Source organism: Zonotrichia albicollis, chromosome Z (genome assembly GCF_047830755.1).
Source record: "Zonotrichia albicollis isolate bZonAlb1 chromosome Z, bZonAlb1.hap1, whole genome shotgun sequence".
Taxonomy (NCBI): Eukaryota; Metazoa; Chordata; class Aves; order Passeriformes; family Passerellidae; genus Zonotrichia; species Zonotrichia albicollis.
In genome coordinates this window covers 51,756,935-51,777,767 of record NC_133860.1, presented here as the reverse complement: position 1 = coordinate 51,777,767, position 20,833 = coordinate 51,756,935, and the positions used below count along the sequence as shown (strand labels likewise).

Sequence of the window (20,833 nt, the reverse complement as noted above, 5' to 3'; positions counted from 1 at the left end):
CTACAGACATTAATTCTGAGTGAGTAACATTCTTGAATTACAGCTATGCTTTCACACAAGTTATTTCTAGCTTGATTATAATTGCTTATGAGGATCATGAATGTCTCAAAAATGGTCTTTTAAATGATGAGAGAGGAACCATGGTAAAAGGGAAGCAGGAGGGGAAGGGAGGTGCAAGGCTACCATGTAGCCACAACCTCACTCCCTTAAATACAAAGTGCAATCTTAGGTAACACTGAAAATCCCCACTTTGTTCTCCCAGATGTACACACTCTGACCCAGTTTTGTCTATTTGTGGAAATACAGGCCACTCATTTTTAACCATTTATTGCTACTTGTCTTCATTGATTCACAGGCTTGCAGTTTTCGAATAGTTTACTAGTTGCAAAAAACCATTTGATACACAAAGAAATCACTATCTCACTAATTAATGATCTTCTACCCAATGCAGTCTCCCCCTTCCTCACTGAGTCAGAACTGCTGATAACTGTAAGGAAACAATTATTCTTTTATTTTAAGGCATTACACTGGCAGTTACATTCTTCTCCACAAACATGATGCCTGAAAAAGCAAACAATATTTGCTCCAAATACAGTTTAACGTTGCAAAGTATTACATGTTTTCCACAAACATTTAGTATACAGACTTAAATGGAGACAGAAGAAACCCCCAATCCTACACCAGTCCTTACACAGTACTTCTTGAGTTGTTAATGACTGCAAATTGGGTGTTTGCTACCACTGAAAACTAACCATCCTTTTGTAAAAAAACCTAAGTTCAACATTCAAGGAATGATGGATATCACATGTCAATATTTACAATACACTCAACACAGTATTACATTCCACTAAATAGACTAAAATACCAACTGAAGCTAAACACCAGGAACTACTCACCTCCTGCTGGCAGGGGAAGAAAACATTCTGGGCATTTAAAACCTGCAGGTGCATATAAATCACTTTATACTGCAATGTAATACAGCTCCTTGTGCATTCTCTATCAATCTGTACAATCCAGTGCACAAACCCTTCTGTATGTCAACCATATACTTGAGTACTAATATTATTGTGTAGGTGCAATCTGTGAAATTGTGAATCTTGTAAAAATTGTATTTTTTTATTTTTTAAAATAAGTGTAGTTATATAGTTTCAGTTATATATGCTAATACTAATTAAATGTAAAGTGTGATAGCTAAATAGATGATAGCTAAATCGGAAAGTGGTGAGCTGCTGCTACAGAAAAATACTCCAACCAATTCTACAGTGAAACTTTGAACAACACATAGTGGCCTTTGTTCACAAAATCTCCCATAAAGGATAAAAAGGCTAGATAATAAAAATACAGAAGGTTATTCTTGGCCTGTTATCTGCATTTGTTTACTTCTTCAATAGCTGAATGCCCTACAGAGATTTTTTTTAAATTACAAAATTACTTCTTTGTGAGTAGTCAGACTCTGCAGAGTAGAAGACAGCAACTGACAGCAGATTAACTAGAGCCATTTGAGTCAGAGGTTGCTTTCAAGCAAAATATTAAATAGAAAGGCTCAAATTTTTTGAATAGTACGCTATGTCTGCAGTTATTAGGTTCTCAAGCAATACTGAAAACAACTCACTTACCATAACATAATAATTTAGCAAACACTATCAAAAAGTCTTACTCAAAGTAGGACCATGTTAGGCATCAGAAAACTTAGCTGGGTTCCAGCCAGCACCCTACCTGTATAAGGATCTAACAATAGAACTTTTAATACCTGAGAAGTGTTTGAAGCTGAGCATTTCGTAATTGGGGGGGAGGAAGGAAAAGGAAAAAATAGCTGTGTTTCAAAGAGTAACAAACATCACTATGTACATTTTTATAAATAGGTTTCATACAAAAATTGTATCACCTTGTGTCAAAAAAAAGATGTTTCAAATCTACTGCCAAGTGGTATAAATATGAACTGTTCCATTAGAAAAATTTTATGCTGCTTTTATGATTTTGCAGTCATCTACTGCAGTAGTCTACTCATCTATTTTGAAGGTCTCATGAAAAAACGTCTTATCTCCCACTAACAATTTGCTTCAAGAGTAAGCATACACCTTACTTCTTGCTTTCTAAGCATAAATTTTAATACGAAAGTTTTAAAGGTTTCAAAATGCTTGAAAATTAATTCAGCCCAAAGTTCTTGCTAAAAGTAACTTTCATAAAGATGACACAGTATAGAATACATTTTTGCATTGATAAAAAATAAAAGACGTGTAAACAAAAGAGAAAATCATATTTCATGGTCTAATGCTAAAAAAGGAAATAACACATTAATAGAAGTGTACATTCAAAGCCTTAACCCACTTAGAGTTTTGATATCAGAGTTCTGAGGAATGTGAGTAGACCCTTTTTTCTCCAAAACTGCAGCTATTAGCAGCTACAATTGCTCATACTTGAAAAACATGCCTAACTTTGCACCATTTTTTTAAACAGGCCTTGTATTAATTGCTTGCAAGAACTATAGCCATTCCTGAACCTCAACACTAATAATCTTAAAACTAAATGGACCTAGACACCCCTTATCTTTACAAAATGGACTGAAAAAACCTGGAAAATCCCAATCTTTTGCAAGAATGCAAGATTCAATATTACATCTCACAGCTCACTGAAATGTAGGTCTTCAGCTTGGTTTTTAAGCAGTTATCTACTTTTTTCCTAAGTATAACTAGCAGAGCTCTGGACTATTTTTGACATCACTTGGAATGCATTGGTGAGAAATCAGCTCTTAAATTAGATGTGCAGCTAGGCATCTAGGAGTTTTTATAGTTTATTCACACTGTCAGTCAATGCTGACCTGAGATCATACTGAAGGTAATTTTCACACTTCTGTGAGCACTTCAATGCAAAATTCAAGACCAAACATGTCTCAAGAGGTAGAGAGGGATTCTGTGACATTTCTGCAAGAAAATATGCAGCATACAAGTATTCACAGGACAGTGGAAATACAATAAAATCCTCAAACTACTACATAGTTTTAGGGACTTCTGTTAGCTCCCTCTGCATTTACACTGCCTAATTGCACTTACATAGTAATCCAGCTGCAAACACTCATCTCCTGCTGTACTTGAGGAAGCAACCATGTATTCTGTGATCCAAAGTGATGCACAGCCTGGGTTCCACACAGCCTGGGTTCACCAGGCTGGGAATAGCATGGGCTTCGAGCACACTCTTGTGGCCATGTGTAAGTGCAGCAAAATCAGAGCTAAGAAGGACACAGGATGGCACGTAGGCGTCTTGGACTGCCTTCTTTTGCAAAGGAAGTTACAAAAGAAGTGGATCAAGCACCAAAGGTGACCTACTACAAAAAGATCATTCTTTGACCCTGGTATTTGAAAAGAGCTTTTATCAAGAGAAATGCTACATCAAAAACACAGTGCAAAAAACAAAGAAGCCATTTTGTTACTTTAGTGTTCAAGTGCCCCCATGTTCCTGCTTCCTCTCTCTTCTTCAGAGAGGAATGAACACACTTCCCTCCTCTTCCTACGACACTTGAAGTGGTGCCTATCTTAGGAAGAAAAGAAAATACAACACTAGTAATTTATCATTATATAAATATTGTCTGTGCTGGAATATAAGTTGAAAATCCATCCCCATTCCATGGCCTCCAAGTTCATGTAATCTTCACAGATGTTCTTTTGTGTGCGCAGAGGAGGGTGACGTAGGGAACTCCAATGAACGCCCACCTTTCACTGGGCCAGAACTTTATGACAGGGCCCTGCTCAGGGATCTCAGAGGCAGCATCAAAGTAAGCAAAGCAGACACATCCTAGATATGCCGCAAGGCAAATCAAAATGTGCCTGAGAACAGCCACCCACATACCAAGATAGGACAAAAAAAAAGAAAGAAAAAAATAATCAGTAACATAAATTCAGTAATCAACTGTATCACCATACTTTAAAATCAGTCAGTCCTTCAGCATCTTCTCACAAGCCCTACATAGGATTGTTGTCTGTCCTTTGCATGGAGGCAAATATTTGGAAAGGAAATCTGGAATATTTGGAAAGGAAAACCACAAAACTGTAGTTTATCCCTGGTCTAAACGGGCTCCAGTTTTTTGGCTTCTCTTCACCTGTCATATTTGTGCAGAAATGCTGAGATACGGCACCTCAAGTAAGTAACCATGATTTCCTGGGTGGTAAAAGAAAAAAGGCATCAAAGTCCTTTACTGCTTCTCCACTTCACCATCATTAATTAATCACTAATCCTCCTTCATGATGAGGATTACCATCATCATCTATGGCAGTTTAAGTTTTCATAGTCACAGCTATGGTTTTTAGTAACCAGTATGGCAAGGAATTCAATTACAATGAATGAACGTAGTGGCTTAAGAATACAACCAGGCCTAAATCTGCCACCCTGAATAGCACAAGACTTGTTTTGGGCTTATAAAATCTTACTATATATTCTGTCTAGAGCTAACCAGAAATAGCCACAAGCAGCACAGAAGGGTAATGTGGTGAGAATGGATCACATTTGAATCAAATTCTGGACTTTATACACACCACTTACCATACACAGTGCAAATAGGGAAAGTTAAATGAGGACCAGATCTCACAAAATGCTTTGTCACTGATCCAGCAGAAAAGAGCTAGCATCCACCAAAGACCTGAAAAGAGACCCAGTTTGTATACACGCAGGTTTTCACACCTAAGGAGAAAAACATACATAAATATTTATAAAACAATGTCAGACATGCATCATTAAAATGATTCCACCATAAATGTACTTAAAATATTATCTTCATTTACAGTCTGGCTCTGATGCAAGGCAGAGATGAGGTAACAAAACAAGCCTTTTTATCAGTAGCTGTGTTTTAAGACACATTATTGTCTTAAATACCAGTGTATCAATGGTCGGCAAACATCAAATTATTCCTATACCTAGGAAGGGGTGTAATTAGTGATTAGTTACATATGCTGTTCATTAACCACCAGCCATGCAGCAAATGCTCAGATTTGCTCGTATTTGTTACTGTATAAAGACTTCTGTTAATGCTAAGGCATTTATATTCTTCAGTGAGAGGTACTACTGTTCCTAACAGCATTAAACCATGAACCTAAGCAGATAGGCATATGAATCAATTTTGTTTTTCTGATGGATAAAACTAGACTACTGAGATGGAGTACTTGTGTGCTCTGACAAAGGAAAGGGTGTGTGTATTGAGAATGAGGGTTTCCTGGACATATCTGAAGGAGATAAACACATGCAACTGCATCCCTTTTAAGAGGGTTTGAGGGTTAAGAGGGATAAGAGGTTTGGCCTCAAACTTAAGCTCTTTTAGTCAGGACCTGACTAGTTGAATTCAAAGAGGAAAAGGCAATTAACCTGTGTGGTTCAAAGAATTCAAGGCTGCAAAGGAAAACTGGAGACTTACCCAGTACAAGATCAGCCATAGCAAAGGTACAGACAGGTTTGCTCAGTGCCACCATCACATACTACAAATTGCTTTTATAAACTTAAGACAATATTGTAGAGTGCTCTGCAAAGGACTACCTTAAGGTGGAAAGATCACAACGAGAAGAGCACAGCCTGCTGATCTCCCTAATACCCCTGGATTTTCTGAGGTCACCCATCACGCAGTTTTCAGTTTCTGCAGTAACTGTGCTTCAGATGGTTGAGGACACGCTTGCTGACGAAGCAGGAGAGTGCTTCTACTACAATGAAGAGACATAATGCAAATACCACCTGGACATGTAGCCTTTCTTTTATTTCTCAACAGACATGGATACTGATAAGAACTAAAATAGGATTTGTTAGCTGAGGGTCTAAAAGACATATTCATGCTGCCCTTATCCTATCCTACTCTATTCTGAAAGATAATGGATCCCACAAATCTTCCGCTTCCATTTCCCTTTCATCTACACTGCACAATGTTCTCTGCTTAACAAAACAGTTATTCAAATTTCAGTATTTCTGCAAACATTTGTGAGATTCAGTCATTTGCTATTTATGGGACACTTAATTGCACACTTCCAGCAGCATTATCTTCTGATATCTTGGGACCCGCAAAAAAGCATTACAGCTCTTCTTCAAACCAGTGCAATGTTGATTATTTGAATTTTACACAGATATCTCCCTTTCTAGCCTAAGGAATATTTAAACTTTTAACTAGCTTAACCTTTTAGTTGAGGGAATAAAGAAACCAGCAGTAATGAAGCAAGGCTTCCCCCAGAGTCAGATTTCTAGCAGAAGAATCAAATAATAATGGTCAGACCAAAAGCTACGGTAAACCTTCACTACTCAAGGCTCAGAAGTCAGATGAGCAACAATATTCTAGCAACCATCTGCACATGGAGGACATTATCTCCCTAAACAGTTACTAATTTGATGACCTTATAATCTCAATGGCTCGGACTAGGCAAATCAAAGGATACACATCCACCTTTCCACTGATTTCACCTTCTAGTACAGCTTTTTCTTTTTAGATATACAGGAAGGAACTTGTTGTGACAGAAATGAGAATAAAGTTTAACAATTTCTTTGTCTTTCAAGGACACTTGACTACCTTTCACCCTTTTGATCACCTCCTACCCACAATACTTCCCAGCCATACCCTCGACCTTACCAGGTCCACATCTAAGAACTTAATGCTCTTTTGCGACAATATTATCTTATCAAAGACAAACATAAAGCAAAAAAATTTCGTTTGGAAACTCAGTAGTTTTGATTCCCCAGAATTCTGTACAAAATTGACACAGCCTAGAATAGGAATAACAACAAGGAGTTGTGGCCTAAAATACCAAAAACTTCAGCATGGAACAGAAGCAATTTTTCTTCCCCAAATATCTATTTCACAGAAAAATTTTCACTGCAGCCTGCCAGACTTGGATGTGAAGTTCCCTCCTGGCTGTGGTAGCACAGAATGGAAAAATAGCAAATCTTTTCAATAATGGTTAGATTCATTTTCCTCCTGCAGAAGGGGATGAGATGACTCCTTACCTCCCAGTTTACAAGAATGTAACCCTTTAAATTTCAAAACGATCAGCATAGCTTAAAAGAAAAGTTTTATTTGTCTTTTGCACTTAAAAATTCATCCACAAATATCAGTAGTATTAAACCATTCCAATGCACAGCCAGAGAAGGTCCTATGTCACTTCTGGCCCCTTTTTATTCACCAATTGGAAAAGAAGGTCAATCTCTGTCCTTAATTTTCTCCCTGAAAAAAAAACATGGCCAGGAAACTCCAGACATTTTAGTAATATATGACTGTCCTGGGGTAGCTTTGTGATGCTAGATTTCCTCTCAAACCAGGACAATGACCCTGCAGAGAAAGTTTTAAAAAAACAAATATTTATAGGCATACCAATTCCTAGATGTGAAACAACAGTACTCAAACTTAGGAGACACTAACTTGTCCTTTCAAGTTTCTCAGGAGCTCATGCCTGGAAAACTGACACCGAACTGACAGAGAATTCACAGATTATCCCATGCCACAACCAGATGTCCCTTTGCCCTGTCAGTAGTTCTTTGTGCCATCATCAAAATGAGACACCACCAATATTGTTCCACTACTGACCTTGTCCACAACTAACTTGTGTGCTGTTTCCAAGTGTCTTTTACCAAAGAAATACACAGAAGGATGCCTAAAGAGAAACGACTCATGAACATCTTTACAAAACATTGTTTGGAGAGGCTTCCATTCTATAGCAGTGGCAGATCATTACAGGGTAATGTAGCAAACAGAAAAGTCTCTATTCTAACAGACACAATTAGAATGAAGACATTTTGTTCTAACTCATTTTGATGGACATATGCGACATATAGGAGCAAATGTAAGTTGTAAAATTTTTCTCAGACAGTGGAGAAGAGGTGAAAAAAAACAAGTTCAAATGCGAGTACTCCTCTGGTCCTTTTTGCAGTGGGTGAAGAGATGAAAAAAAAGTCTCTGGACAGCTGCTGGTATCACTAAAACAGAACAACTCTGTAAGGAAATCAGTCTCAGGCTCTTCTCTATTTGCATTCTGGTTTTATGATTTCTACAGCCTTGACTGACACCTATCCTCCAAAATGTAGTGATTAACCTTCTCTTTGTAACTCTGACTCCATCACATTATTCATATCAGATGAGACTCACTTTGGGAGTTGGAACATCTTCCACATGTGCTTGGGCCTTTCTCCCACTAGCATCCAAACTGCAACTATGCTACCACTTCACCCTTATGCACACTATATAGTAAAAATGCTGTTGATAAAACAAAACCCAGGCCCTAATTTCACAATGAATAAACAAATTTGAGTTAAATCAGGTTGCAGCAAGAGGTATGTTGCAAGAACACACAGAAAATATCTGACCTACTACGAAGTCCTGGGGAAAAAAAATCCTTGTCAAAAAATGTCTGAACTGCCAAGAAAATTTGTACTAGATTTGCTCTTGCTTGTGGTAGAAGCATTTCTGATCTGCTGTGACATGCATTGAAGCCAGATATAGTGTATCACCTCACAGTGTCCTAAGGATCTGAGAAGGCAATGCTGCCTGCATTCTGGAAAATTGCACTTACCTCTTCAACTCAGCAATGAGCAAAGCTGTGCAGGGAACTCCCAGCGTCATTAGCGAGATGTTGTTAATGGCAGGCTTAATGAAAGCCAGGCAGGTGGTAACTCCGGACAGGACACCCACAGCAGCTTTAAATCGGCTCCTGAGTAGAGTTTATATGAGCAGAAAAACTTCTTTTAATTCAAAACTTTAAATTACTAAACCCAGAAATTTCAACATTATTAAAATAAGGTAACAAAATTGAGGTCTACCCCTGTACAGAGCACTGTACTTCTTTGAAAATGTTCTGTCTCATCATTCCTCAGGCTCTTAACATGGATTTTTAGGGTATTTTCTTATTGTTAATCCCTCAACTTCTACAGCTATGTCACAGTACGCTTAACTTTCCTTTATCTCTTTAGAGCCTTTAAAGATACTGAAACTTACATGCTAAATTGGAACACTTCCTTAATCAAATTCAACAGTAGGTGAGAAATTCCCAGAATTTTTTATAAAACCAAGATTTGGTATATTCTTAGCAAATATGAAGTCACTATTGCACCCTGTGTAGACAGCCCAATAACTTTTAAATTAAATATATATTAACTGTTGTTTAAATTCCAGATCTGCATTTCAAACAACCCACTTCCAGTCTATGGCTGAAAAAGAGGCCTTTTAACTATTGGCCCATAGCTTTTTAAAATTGCTCTCCAAGGATGGCCTTCTATGTTTGAAGTAGAGTCTCAATATATTTGTACGGTACCATTCCATGGCCACAAGTGCTAGGCTCATTTCATTTGCCTTTTGCTTTAAAGTTTTTCATTCTGCTGGAAAGCAACAAGTTATTTAAGTACAAAGCTCTGATATGACGTGAATGTCTCAATGAATAAATATATCACAAATTGATCATGATAGATAATAACATTTTCAGCAGTGAAAATTCAAAGTGTGATGAGGATGATCAAAGTGAACAGTACAGCGGTGAGCACACGATACACATAGTACTAGAGGATTAGTCAGGCAAAGCAAAAAACTTGAAAGTATTAACCAAACCTGTTCTAGGTTAGGGCTTTGTCTTGGGTTACAATGTAAGGTATTAATGGTCAGTTGTTTTCAACAGCTGCTCAATGCATACTCAGCCTAAAGCTGAGTCATCTCCGCCCATGGGCCACCAAGGACTCCCCAGAATGAGCCACAGAATTACATCATCCCACTGTGAGATACCCACCCTGGGGGAAGGTACCTAACACTCTTACCTCCATATAATCTGGGACCTGGGCACCTTGATACCACCAGAGGATTTCCAGTGGACAAGAGCTCTCAATGACCACCACTGGACCTCCAAAGAAGAACAAGACCTTTCTACAGGATCACCGCTTCGACAAGATCACATCCCTCACACCAATGGGACAGCTGTCACCACCCTGACCAACAGGGTCATATTCTGACTTTGTCAGTTTAAGCCAGTGCTTCTGTACTATTGCCTTTATTGCACATTTTTCCTATTAAATTGTAATTCTTAGTTGGAATCCCTCACAACATGTTTGTGTGGAGTTAATTCCTTTGGCTGGTTTGCCTTCAAACTAGCACGGGTTTGTTACCCAGAGTGTCTGTATACTTCAGAAAGGAATCAAGACCTTCCCTAAAAAGTAACTGTTTTGACACATTCTCTGAGAAGTGAAAGGATATGATAGAATCTTTCATATCAGTATTCACAGTTTTAACACAAAGTTAAACAGAAACAGTATTTTTCTCCAAAAGTGTTGTTATTCCTTTACAAACCAATAGTTTACCATCCTTGTCCATATTGTGAACCTACCCTGCAATATCAGATGACACTAATTGGCAAATGTAACCTCTAGGCATCTGAGAGCTCATTTACAGAGTTTACATAAATTACACATAAATTTAGGACTCTGAATTCTTCACTTGAACTGAACATCTAAGAGTCACACCATAAACAAAGACACCACTAAAGCTTGTTAAGTTGATGATGTTCTGTAACAACATTATACTGTAATATGCAGAAGGACTAAATTTACACCAATGCAAAAAAGCCATATAGAATCATAGAAGATGCTGGTTGGAAGGCACCCAGCAGGATAACACCTCCAATTCCTAGCCCTGCACAGCACCATCCCCAAGAGTCCCCCATATGCCTGAGAGCACTGTCCAAACGCTTCTTGAACTGTCAGGCTGGTGCTGTGACCACTGCCCTGGGGAGCTGGTTCCAGTGCCCAAACACACCCTTGGGTGAAAAACCTTTTCCTGATATTCCACCTAAACCTCCCCTGACTCAACTTCAGGACATTCCCTCAGGTCCTGTCCCTGGTCACCACAGAAGGGACAGGACTCTTGCCCCTTCTCTTGCCCTCACTAAGGTGTTGAAGACTACAGTGAAGTCTCCCCTCAATCTTGTCTTCACCAAACTGAGCAGACCAAGTGACCTCAGCCACTTCTCACACAGCTTCCCCTCAAGGCCCTTCACCATCCTTGTTACCTCCTTTGGATGCTCTCTAATATTTTAATGTTTTTCTTATATTGCAGTGCCAAACCAGTCCCCAGCACTGGAGGTGAGGCTGCCCCAGCTCAGAGCAGAGCAGGACAATCCCCTCCCTTGCCCAGCTGTGGTGCTGTGCCTGATGCACCCCAGGACAGGGTTGGCCCTCCTGGCTGCCAGGGCACTGCTGACCCATATTCAACTTGCCAGGACCCCCAGGTCCCTTTCCATGGCCCTGCTTACAGCATCTCATTCCCAGTCAGTCCATACATTCAGTATTGCCCCATCTCAGAATCCAGCAATTTCTCTTGCTGAACTTCACCTGGCTGGTGATTGCTGTCATTTGTTGAGGCCTCTCTGCCCTCATGGAATTTAACAGCTCCTCCCAATTTGGTGCGGTCATGAAACTTACTTAGTATTCCTTCCAGTCTTGTGTCAAAGTCCAAGTCATTTATGATGATGCTGAAGAGAAGTGGGCCATGCACATAGGCTGTATACAGTAATTACAGGTACACAGCACCCAGTGCAAGCTATTTTGGTCAGATATGGTCAATCTAGGCACCAAACTTCTCTCCATGCATTAGCAACTTCTAATCTAGCATACTGTCAAGAACAAACTAACCAACCAAAACCCCCAACAATCAAACAAACAAATAAAAAATTCATGCAGAGAGTAACACTGTAAGAAGGCAAAAGGCAACAGTCTTAGCAATCTTCAGAGAGAACAACACTGATGCTGCAAATCAAGCCTCTCCATTACCTCAACTTCTTTACTGCATAAAAGAGCAACACAATGGTTTTATTGTGGGGGGGGGGGGGGCAAACCACAATCAAATGGTTTAAACTGGCTATAAAGTATTTTTTTATACCTGCAAGAAAAAGAAAAAAAAAAACCTTTACAACAATAGATTTCTAAAGAAACACTTAGCCTTTTAATACTGAAACACCATTTTTAATCACCATTTTAAAAATTCAGATGAACATTCGGCCGACTTCCATAGGTTCACTTGTATATATCCTTCAGGATATACAAAAGGAAGAGTAAAGGATGGCTTCTCCTACATTAGCTGTATATAAACGACCCATCACAAAAGTCTCCCTAGAATCAACAAGAACAGACATTTCCAGAGGCAAGTCATCTCATCTAATCACCTGAAGTTACAGGACACAAATCCCACTACCAGCAACTGCTGACTCAGGAATTTTGAACAAAATGGGCTGAATGAGATACAAGCAACTGCAAGACAATGGAGAGAGAAAAAATAGCAGTGACAGTGGTAAGATTGATAACTTGGTGTGATTATGTGCAGATTTAAGTGTCAGCACAGGAAGTTTCAAAAAACATGAAAGTGCACATGTACCATTGTACGATTACCTGTCATTGCGAAAAACTCTGGGCAGGTATCTCCTAGGGAACCACATGGCAAGAGCACACATCAGAACCCAGAGAATAGCCAGCTCATCCAGCATCTGGCCCAAGAAACTGAGGGTAGCATGAAAATAAACAGATCCAATTCCTGGACAAATGAATCAAGAGACAGTATTATGAACAGCTGCAGTACTGGAATAGACTGAAACTCCCTGCTCATGCTCAGAACTTCACAGGAAATGGTAGCTACAGGAAATGGTCTACAAAAGGTTACAAAAAACACCAACTTTACTAAGAGGCAATCCAAGCTATCATACTCTTGCTAATCACGAAGAAAAGTACGTTACAAAAGTAGATTACAAAAGTAGCAGCTAAAAATGTAAGCTCCTACTAGAAAAGATGTGCCTGAAGAAACACCACATGGAAAAGTATAAAGCAAAACCAATTAAAAAATAAATGCCAAATGCTGCTTTGGAATTTTTTCTATAGCACAAGAATGGGTAAGAAAAGAGAAAAAGCAGCAGTATCATGGATACTCTCTACCCTTGATACTGATTTACATATAGGTGGAAAGTGTCACACTACCCCAGAGGGCTCAGATTATCCCCTTGAAGTGCCTCCAGGAATGAACAAACTTCAGAATCTCACATCTACATTTCTGGGCCTTCTCAGTACAAACCCTATTCCTCTCCTAAGCTGCACTGGCACTTCAGCTCTTATTTAAGCAATGAGGGTCAGCACTACTGCACAGTAAACCCAAACACAAGAAAAAAAAAGTATTCAAGGAAGGACTGGAAGGGAACAAAACTATGGTAAAATTTCCCATCAACCTCAGTTTGCAAAAGGCATTTTCCCTCCAGAAATTATGGCTGCTTTGGCTTTAAGCAAATACAAGCAAATTCTTCCATAGATGTCAGGACTGCTTTGTTCTAAAAAACAGTCAAGTACAAGCAGGAAAAACTGATGTCCTCTCTCAGTTCACACATGAGTTGGCAAATACAGAGTAATCAACTTACCAACCACGACTAGCAGAATCCATATTAAATATATTCCACTGTTGAAGCAGATTGCGTATTGACGGAACAAGCACATACATATGGGTGGTAAAATGAAAAACAAGATGTTGCTTATCTAGGAAAAAAAACCAAACAGTCTCACAAAAACAGAAAATAAACAAATCTTAAATATCTTTAGGCTTTCTATAATACCATTTTGTCATTCAATGAAGCCCCAGTTCAACAAATTATGACCCACTGTTTCTGCCTAAGCTGAGCTGTTTCTGCAAAAGCATTGATTTGTTTTGTTTAACATCATTAAATTAGTAGCATTATAAAAACTTTCAGCAATGTAAGATGTGGCTCTTCAAGTCACAACTCAAGTCAATTCCCAAAGGAGTTTCATTGAGAATCTACATTCAAGACTGTGTCAATTCAGAAAGCGTACAATATCAAGCTATTGAGGACCAGTGACCTGTCCTCTCACTGGCTATCAAGCCTAGCATGGAAAAAGCACTAGAAGTACTGACACAAGACAGAGCTAGACAAGCTTTGTGGAAGTCAATTTACTGAGCAATAGTTATTGTCTGGGAAGGTCTGAAATACAATGCTAGGTTAAGAGTTAGAACCCTTTTTGTACAGGGTAAAGAGAGCCTGGAGCTTTAAGTCCTTTTACACTTCAATTTTTTTTCCCTTGGTTCTACACTACAGAACATGACTGAAAACTTGTTATAGGAAGGTGTAAAGGCTATAATTAGGACGACTGCTAGGTGGTCTATTTTGTAATTCAATATGCTTGATTTGAATAGAGACATGTTTTCTGTTTTTTCTTGTTTACAAACAATTTAAAGCATGATTCTGTAAATACTGGAAACAGTTTACTATCAATTAGCAGGAACTGTCATTGTAGTAGTGATCACTTGGTTCTTCCCAGGAGCTGCCAGTGCCGAGAGCCAGCCATGGCACAGTAATTGAGCATTTATGAAAAGACTCTATTGCTGCTTCACAATGGGCCAAAGGACAGGAGGAGTCTCCAGCCTCAGCTTTCTCATGTTTGCCTGCTGAGCCCAAGCACAACAGAATATTACCTGTGACAAAACTGCTCTGAAGCTGATGTAGAAAATAACTCTCGGTCAAAAAAAATCCTTTGGGACAGATTGCCTCTTCACAGGTTACACACTTGTGCCAACAATAATGAAAATTTAGTGGAGAACTAGTTAAAGAATAACATAGGAATTTTTTCATTCAGCTACTGCTGTCAACCTCTTAACACAGTCTGAGAAAAGATTTTAAGAGGCAGATCAAGTTGTTAAAACTCATGTAAAGCAACCTACACATTCAACAAAACAGGTTCACATGAGAAACTTTCATATACAAAACACCCCACTCAGTCTCCATGCAGCAGAGACTGCCAGCAAAGTTGGGAATACCGTCATGGACCAGGATCCCAGTGCATGATGTCCTGGCACATACACAGAACAGGAAGACTTCCCTCATTCCAAAGCAGGTAGGAAGCATATGCAGTGACAGCAGGGAGGATGGAATATGAATGAGTCCTCTGGGGGCCTGGGAGTGCCCTGTGCTTTTTAGGCTTTTACACACAGTTAGGCTGAAGGGAGGTGTCAAGGGGCAAAAATAGGTGGTTATAAACCAAGTGGTTTGGAAGAAAACTTTTCCATCTCTACAGCTGAAATTGACCACAGTCTATCAAAATTTGGCTAGAAAGTCCTTATTCCAACTAGGAACAAGATGATAAAGGACACACTAGATATACTCCCCACAAGTGTAGCAATGTAGATTTATGCAAGGGATTAGCCAACAAGGGAGCAGTTCTGTGTTATGGTAGTGTGTCTGATTTTCGGCTGTTTGGATGGCCTGGAAAGGCCCGGGGTGGCCTTGGGGCAGCCCGCGTTTCAAAGGACGAGAAGAGGCTTCAGTTCTTTTCTCGGTCTCGGTGTTTATTAATTGTTTATCTAAAAGATTTTCTCTCGGCCCAACAGAGGTCTGCTCAGCAGCCAGCCATGAGCACACTCCTCTGCCCTCCGGGCGGTCACCTATCTTTATACCCAAAGTTACGTGTACAATATTTATCATTTTTCCCCAATACCTTTCACCCTTATTGACCAGTGCACTTTGAGTAATGACCAATCCCAAAGTGCCACCATCACCACAGAAGATGGAGGAGAAGAAGAAGAAGAACAGGAAACGCCCCAATTCCTCCATCTTACTTCTCTAAACCCCCCTGTACAGAAATCCTAAACCCTGTGTTTCACTCTCTAACTAACTAATCCCTTCACCATTCACCCCGGTGAAATCCTCCTATCCCCATACAGGTGTCGTCTCCTGTGTAGGATCAAAGTCCAGCCACCAGACACTTCTGGCAACATTCCAGGACTCCCGAGCCCCCCAAGGGTGGTCTCGGTGACTCAGCACCTCAGTCCTGAGGTGCTGAGATCCCACAGTAGTGCTCCTCTGGGAATGAACTCCCACTCATGCTAAGGTCATGCCTGCAAATGCAAGAAATCCCTTGCAAACTGGAGCCTGAGCATGACTTGTACTCTTTGCAGTGGTCATCAGGAGGATTTCCTAACATCTCAGAAGCTGATATAATTGTAGTACTAAAAAATATTAAAGTATGGCTTCAGAAAGTACACCGCATGAGCATTTTTTAATATTAATACATAATTGGCCTCCATGATTTGGTAATGTACAATTCAAATACTTTGATAATTACAATAAGTGCAAAAATTTACATCAGTGGTCCAGAAGATTTCCTTTGGCATCTGCAAAAGGCAATGACTAGATGTTACAGTTATGAAAAATAGGCAAGCAGTCCTGCAGTAACAGTGCATTCTTTTGGCTTCATACAATTCTGGACCTTTAGTTTTAATTTTCAGCTAATTAATTATATAATAGAAATTCAGGACATAAGCCTATAGGACAGAGAGAATAGGCTTGCTTAGATCATGATCATACAACTTCACTCACATCTGGCCACTGTCTTGATGCAGATGCTTCCTGTAGTCCTCATGTATTTGTCTCTACTGATTACATCTCCCAAAGAGCAGCTGCAGAATTCAACTACCACAGAAAAACCTACTGCACCATGTCCTTCTGAGCAGAAAGCAAAACTGGACTAAAGTAGCTGCCAGTAACATCAGAGGGTGTGTATTCTCCACATCCTGGTACCTAAACATGACATTCACATACACTAAAACTCTTCTGTGGTAAAAAAAGGATGTGGTGGGGAGGGCACAAATACTCTCACACTCTTAAGACTGCCTCATAACTTTTTACAACTTTTATTTCCATGCCACCGGGAGCAAAAGAAGAAGAATAAAACCCTTGCAATTCCCTCAGTAAATGGAAATTACAAGCACAACTAAATGCAACATATTGAATTGCTAGATACTGACTCTCCCAGGAAAAAATACTGTTTTCAGGTATTTAAAACATAAATTGTTTTAAAACAAATTGTTTTGATCATTTGGAGACTTTTGTTATGGTGTGGAGTAGGGTTACACTGCATCAGAACACATTACTTTATTCATTTCAGAAAGAAAAAAAAGAAAAAAATGTACTGTTTTTATAACTATTCCTTCAATTTGAGCTACAGAGTGTTTTGTGGCCTCACTTCAGCTAGACAAAAATCATGTTAAGTCTAGCTTGTGTATGTTTTAAAAAATTAGTTTGATCAATTTATACAAAACTTCCAAACAGTTTTCTCCTACAGATTTAATTCTGTTGAATGTTTTTTGTTTTCTGTTTAAGCCCCACCAGAATACATAATTAATTTTTTAAAAAATACATAAGCAGCAGATAAGCTGTTCCAGTTTGTGCTTACATGAATATTGCATGAGACCTCAACCACAGCTCTGACCTCAGCCATGGCAATTTAAAATGCAGATTAGCAAAGTTTTAATCTAAAGCTTAATGACCCAGATGCCAGAGTCAGGTCAGCTGCAGAGAGCTTCCTGGAACTTCGAGGAAGTTTGAATCAGTCAGAACAAACCCACCCGAGAAGGAATATAATTTAGGCGCTACCTAAGGTACTTTTTAGAGTAGGGCCAAAACTTCATAACTGTCCTGTAAGCATCTGGTTTTTTGAGGACACAGTTGCACAATCCCATGAATCCACTGCAACTCACTGTTTTAATTATCAGAAGTTGCTAACAGAGAAATCAAGCCATAACAATAACTTGGTATTGCTGAAGAGAGCCTAAACATGACTACTCTCAACACTGCCTCTTGTTCTCCTCCTCTTTCAGCGAACAGCTTACTGATTTGTATACAGCTGCCACAACACAGCAGGCTCGAGGGCAAACTTCCTTCTGTGTCTGTCCACCTGTCTGAAGCCTCAGTTATTCATCTGGACACAAGTGCAGCTTTTGGCATTTTGGTAAGCTTCTATACTACTGCTAGTCAGCTCAGTACAGTGTTGTGATTTAATCCCATCCAGCAACTACACACTGCCCAGCTGCTTGTTCACTCCCTTCAGAGCAGGATGGAGAAAATCAGAAGGGTAAATGTGAAAAAACTTGTGGGGGTTAAGAACAGTCCAATAGGGAAAATATAAGCTCCTCACACAAGCAAAGTGAAATAAGGAATTCATTCAGCACTCCCGATGGACAGGCAGGTGTTCTCCATCCCCAGCAAAGCAGGGCCCCTATCACACATAACAGTGATTTGGGAAGAGAAATGGCCTAAAGGCACAAACTGCTTCCTTCTCTTTCTTCCAGCTCTACATGTTGATCATGATGCCATATGGCCTGAAAAATCCACCGAGTCAGCTGGAATCAGCTGTCCCAGCTGTGTCCCCTCCAAATGCTTTCTGCACCCCCAGCCCACTTGCTGGTTGGGTGAGATGAGGAGCAGAAAAGGCCTGAGTAAGCCCTGCTCAAAAGTAATGAAAACATGCCTGAGTTACCAACCCTGTTTCCAGCACAAAACATACCCCCATACCAGGGCCTATAAGGAAAATTCACTCTACCCCAGACTGAAGCAGTGCACACAGCAGAAGGAAACCCATCCCCCTGCATAGCTGGCTACAAAACACATTTGCTGTCTTCAATATCTTGTTTATCCTGACCTTTTCCTCCCTTTGTTTTTGGTTCTTGCACAGTGACATCAGACACACAAAAAAAGCCAACAGTTTCCCTCACACACCCTCAAAATTCTTCAGTGGCATGGACCAGCCACCATCTTTGGGACTTTGGCAGCTAAGAACAAGAAGAAAACAAGTTAGCAATGTACACCATGTGCACCATGGAATTAATTACTTGCTCTGCATGTACAGAGCCTCCCGGGATACACACTCCATCCAGGGAAGCCAGACACCTATTTCTTCCACTGTGTTCTGGCAGTCAAAGAGACGTGGCTTGAAAGGGGAACAGAGTTCAGACAAGGATGGAATTTGGGGGAAAAAAAAAACAAAAACAAAAACCTGCTCACTTTAAAGTACAAGAGACAAAGGCAGTAGCTCCAGCTCCTCATTTGTGCACACACTGCCTCCTAGAGAACAGAAAACAGACAGCATTTGCATGTTTGCCCCTGGACAGGTGATTCTCATGGAAGGGCAAACCACCCAAAAGCCCAATGGATTATCTTATTCTAGTGGATCTTTCACTGCCATTCTTTACATCAACAGGATGTCAGGACCACTTCTCCCTTTCCAAGGTATGTGGTAAAGGGCAATCTGGCTCTGCTGCTCTGGCTGTTTTTATAAGCTCTCTCCAGCAGCTGAGAGATATTGGGAATGTGCGAGAGGACTCAGGGGTAAACTATGACTAACTGGAAAGAAGCAACAATGACATTATTCCTCTTTCCTCTCTTCCATACTTCAGTTGCTCTCTGAAACACGTATCTCTCTTGCTCCAAAAAAATCCACTCCTGACTTCGTCCTGCAACCTAAAAGCAAACTCTCCATGAAACCTTTGCCTTCTTGGAGTCAAACATGTCTGGGAGAAACCCAGTTTTGCCTCCAAACACCAAGGTACTTTTTAATCTTGACCCATCACTGCTGTGCATGCCCATCAAGGTGCTGACACCTGTTTGCGTGAACGGGTGATAGAGCCGGGCAATCTAGCACCAAATACTTGGTGCTTGGCCACCACAAGTCTCGACAGAGACGAGGACAGGCCTACTACACACTACTTACCGGCAGTAGCATGACTAGAAAATCTCCCTGTTTTACACCTGAGAAACTAGGAAAAATTTCCTTAATTTTAGGCGTGCCAGCGACCGGAGAAGAAAAAGAAGTCGAAAGCCATAGAAGGGCATGCTACAATCCCACGAAAACTCCGCAGGAGACGAGGCTGGCAGGCAGCAGGAGCGCCCCGGGCTGCAGCGGGTCCTGCCCGCTGCCGCACGCTCGCCCACCCGCAGCCCCCGCCGCCGAGGCGGCCGCCGCTCCCGCTCTGCCGGGCACCGCCGCCGCCACCCACCGTGTTGTAGAACTCGGCGATGGCAGGCACGATGGTGTAGTTGTCCTCACACCAGTCCACCTCCGAGCTGCCGGCCCGCAGCGGGTCCCACCACAGCAGCGCGCCCATCGCGCCCGCCCGACGGCCGTTCCGGCCCTGCCCTGCCGTGCCCGGCGGCGCCGCGGGGCGGTAACCGCGCTGCCGCCCGCGCCTCTCTCCGCAGCCCGCACAAGGGGCGGGGCGGGGCGGGGCGGGGCGGGCCCGGGCCGGCCCTCCGCAGGCAGAGGCGGCGGGGCCCCGTTCTGCTTGGGTTTCCCGAGCCTGTGCCGAAGGTGCCGGCCGGTGCGAGCGGTAGTTCCTCGCTCCCCGGCGGCTTTGAGCAGCCAGCGGCTCCACAGGCGTGGGCAGCATGCCCGCCGCCCTTGCACGCCTAGAGATATCTCACACAGAATCAAAGAATTGTTATGTGTGGAATGGATCTCTGGAGAGGATCCACTCCAACCTCTCTGCCAAGGCAGGGTCACCTAAAACAGGTGACACAGGAACACGTCGAGGTGGGTTTTGAGCGTCTCCAAACAGGGAGACTCCACAACCTCCCCAGGCAGCTGTTCCAGTGCTCTGCCACCCTCAGTGTAAAGAAATTCTTCAGGTTAACGTGAAACTTCCGGTGTTTTAGTTTAGGGACATTATGCAGTGCCACGGGGCACTACTGCAATTTGTCTGGCGCCATCTTCTTGGCACCCACATTTGAGATTTTCCTGTGTATTGATGAGATCCTCTCTGTCTTCTCCAGACCAGTCCCAGCTCCCAGTGTCTCTCCAACTAAGAGAGATGCTCCAGACTCCTGATCACCCTTGTGGCCCTCCGCAGTAGCTCCTTGTCTCTTTCGTGCTGCGGAGGCCAGAACTGGACAAAGGACACCGTGTCAGTTCCAGGCGTGTGACGGAGGAGCGGCCGCTCCCCGCACGCCCCTGCTCCCGTGCGCAGGAAGTGCGGGACACGGCCGGCAGGGAACCGGGAAGCCCATCTGGGGGGGAGGCGCTAATACCG

At 41.5% G+C, this 20,833-nt stretch overlaps 1 protein-coding gene across 2 annotated transcripts; it reads right to left on the bottom strand.

Annotated features, from left to right (window-relative positions):
- Positions 1-488: 488 nt before the first annotated feature.
- ACER2 (alkaline ceramidase 2) lies at positions 489-20,044 on the bottom strand. 2 transcript variants are annotated; one of them, XM_074533374.1, is made up of 6 exons: positions 19,805-20,042; positions 13,383-13,497; positions 12,373-12,514; positions 8,523-8,660; positions 4,534-4,671; positions 489-3,821 (listed from the first exon to the last, which is right to left on the bottom strand). In XM_074533374.1, the coding sequence occupies exons 1-6, from the start codon at positions 19,910-19,912 to the stop codon at positions 3,635-3,637; spliced, it is 828 nt and encodes a 275-aa protein (XP_074389475.1). In that variant the 5' UTR covers positions 19,913-20,042; the 3' UTR covers positions 489-3,634. The 2 variants fall into 2 exon arrangements, with proteins under 2 accessions (XP_074389475.1, XP_074389477.1); XM_074533376.1 differs by lacking the exon at positions 489-3,821 and adding an exon at positions 3,828-4,152 and having other exon boundaries at positions 19,805-20,044.
- Positions 20,045-20,833: the final 789 nt, after the last annotated feature.

Bases quoted from the DNA above. Each gene is read 5' to 3' on its own strand.
- ACER2 (XM_074533374.1), bottom strand. From the start codon at position 19,912: ATGGGCGCGCTGCTGTGGTGGGACCCGCTGCGGGCCGGCAGCTCGGAG. The intron at 13,498-19,804 runs GTGGGTGGCGGC...TTTTTTTCCTAG, and splicing joins TCGCCGAGTTCTACAACACG to ATAAGCAACATCTTGTTTTT. The intron at 12,515-13,382 runs GTAAGTTGATTA...TCATTTGTCCAG, and splicing joins GATTCTGCTAGTCGTGGTTG to GAATTGGATCTGTTTATTTT.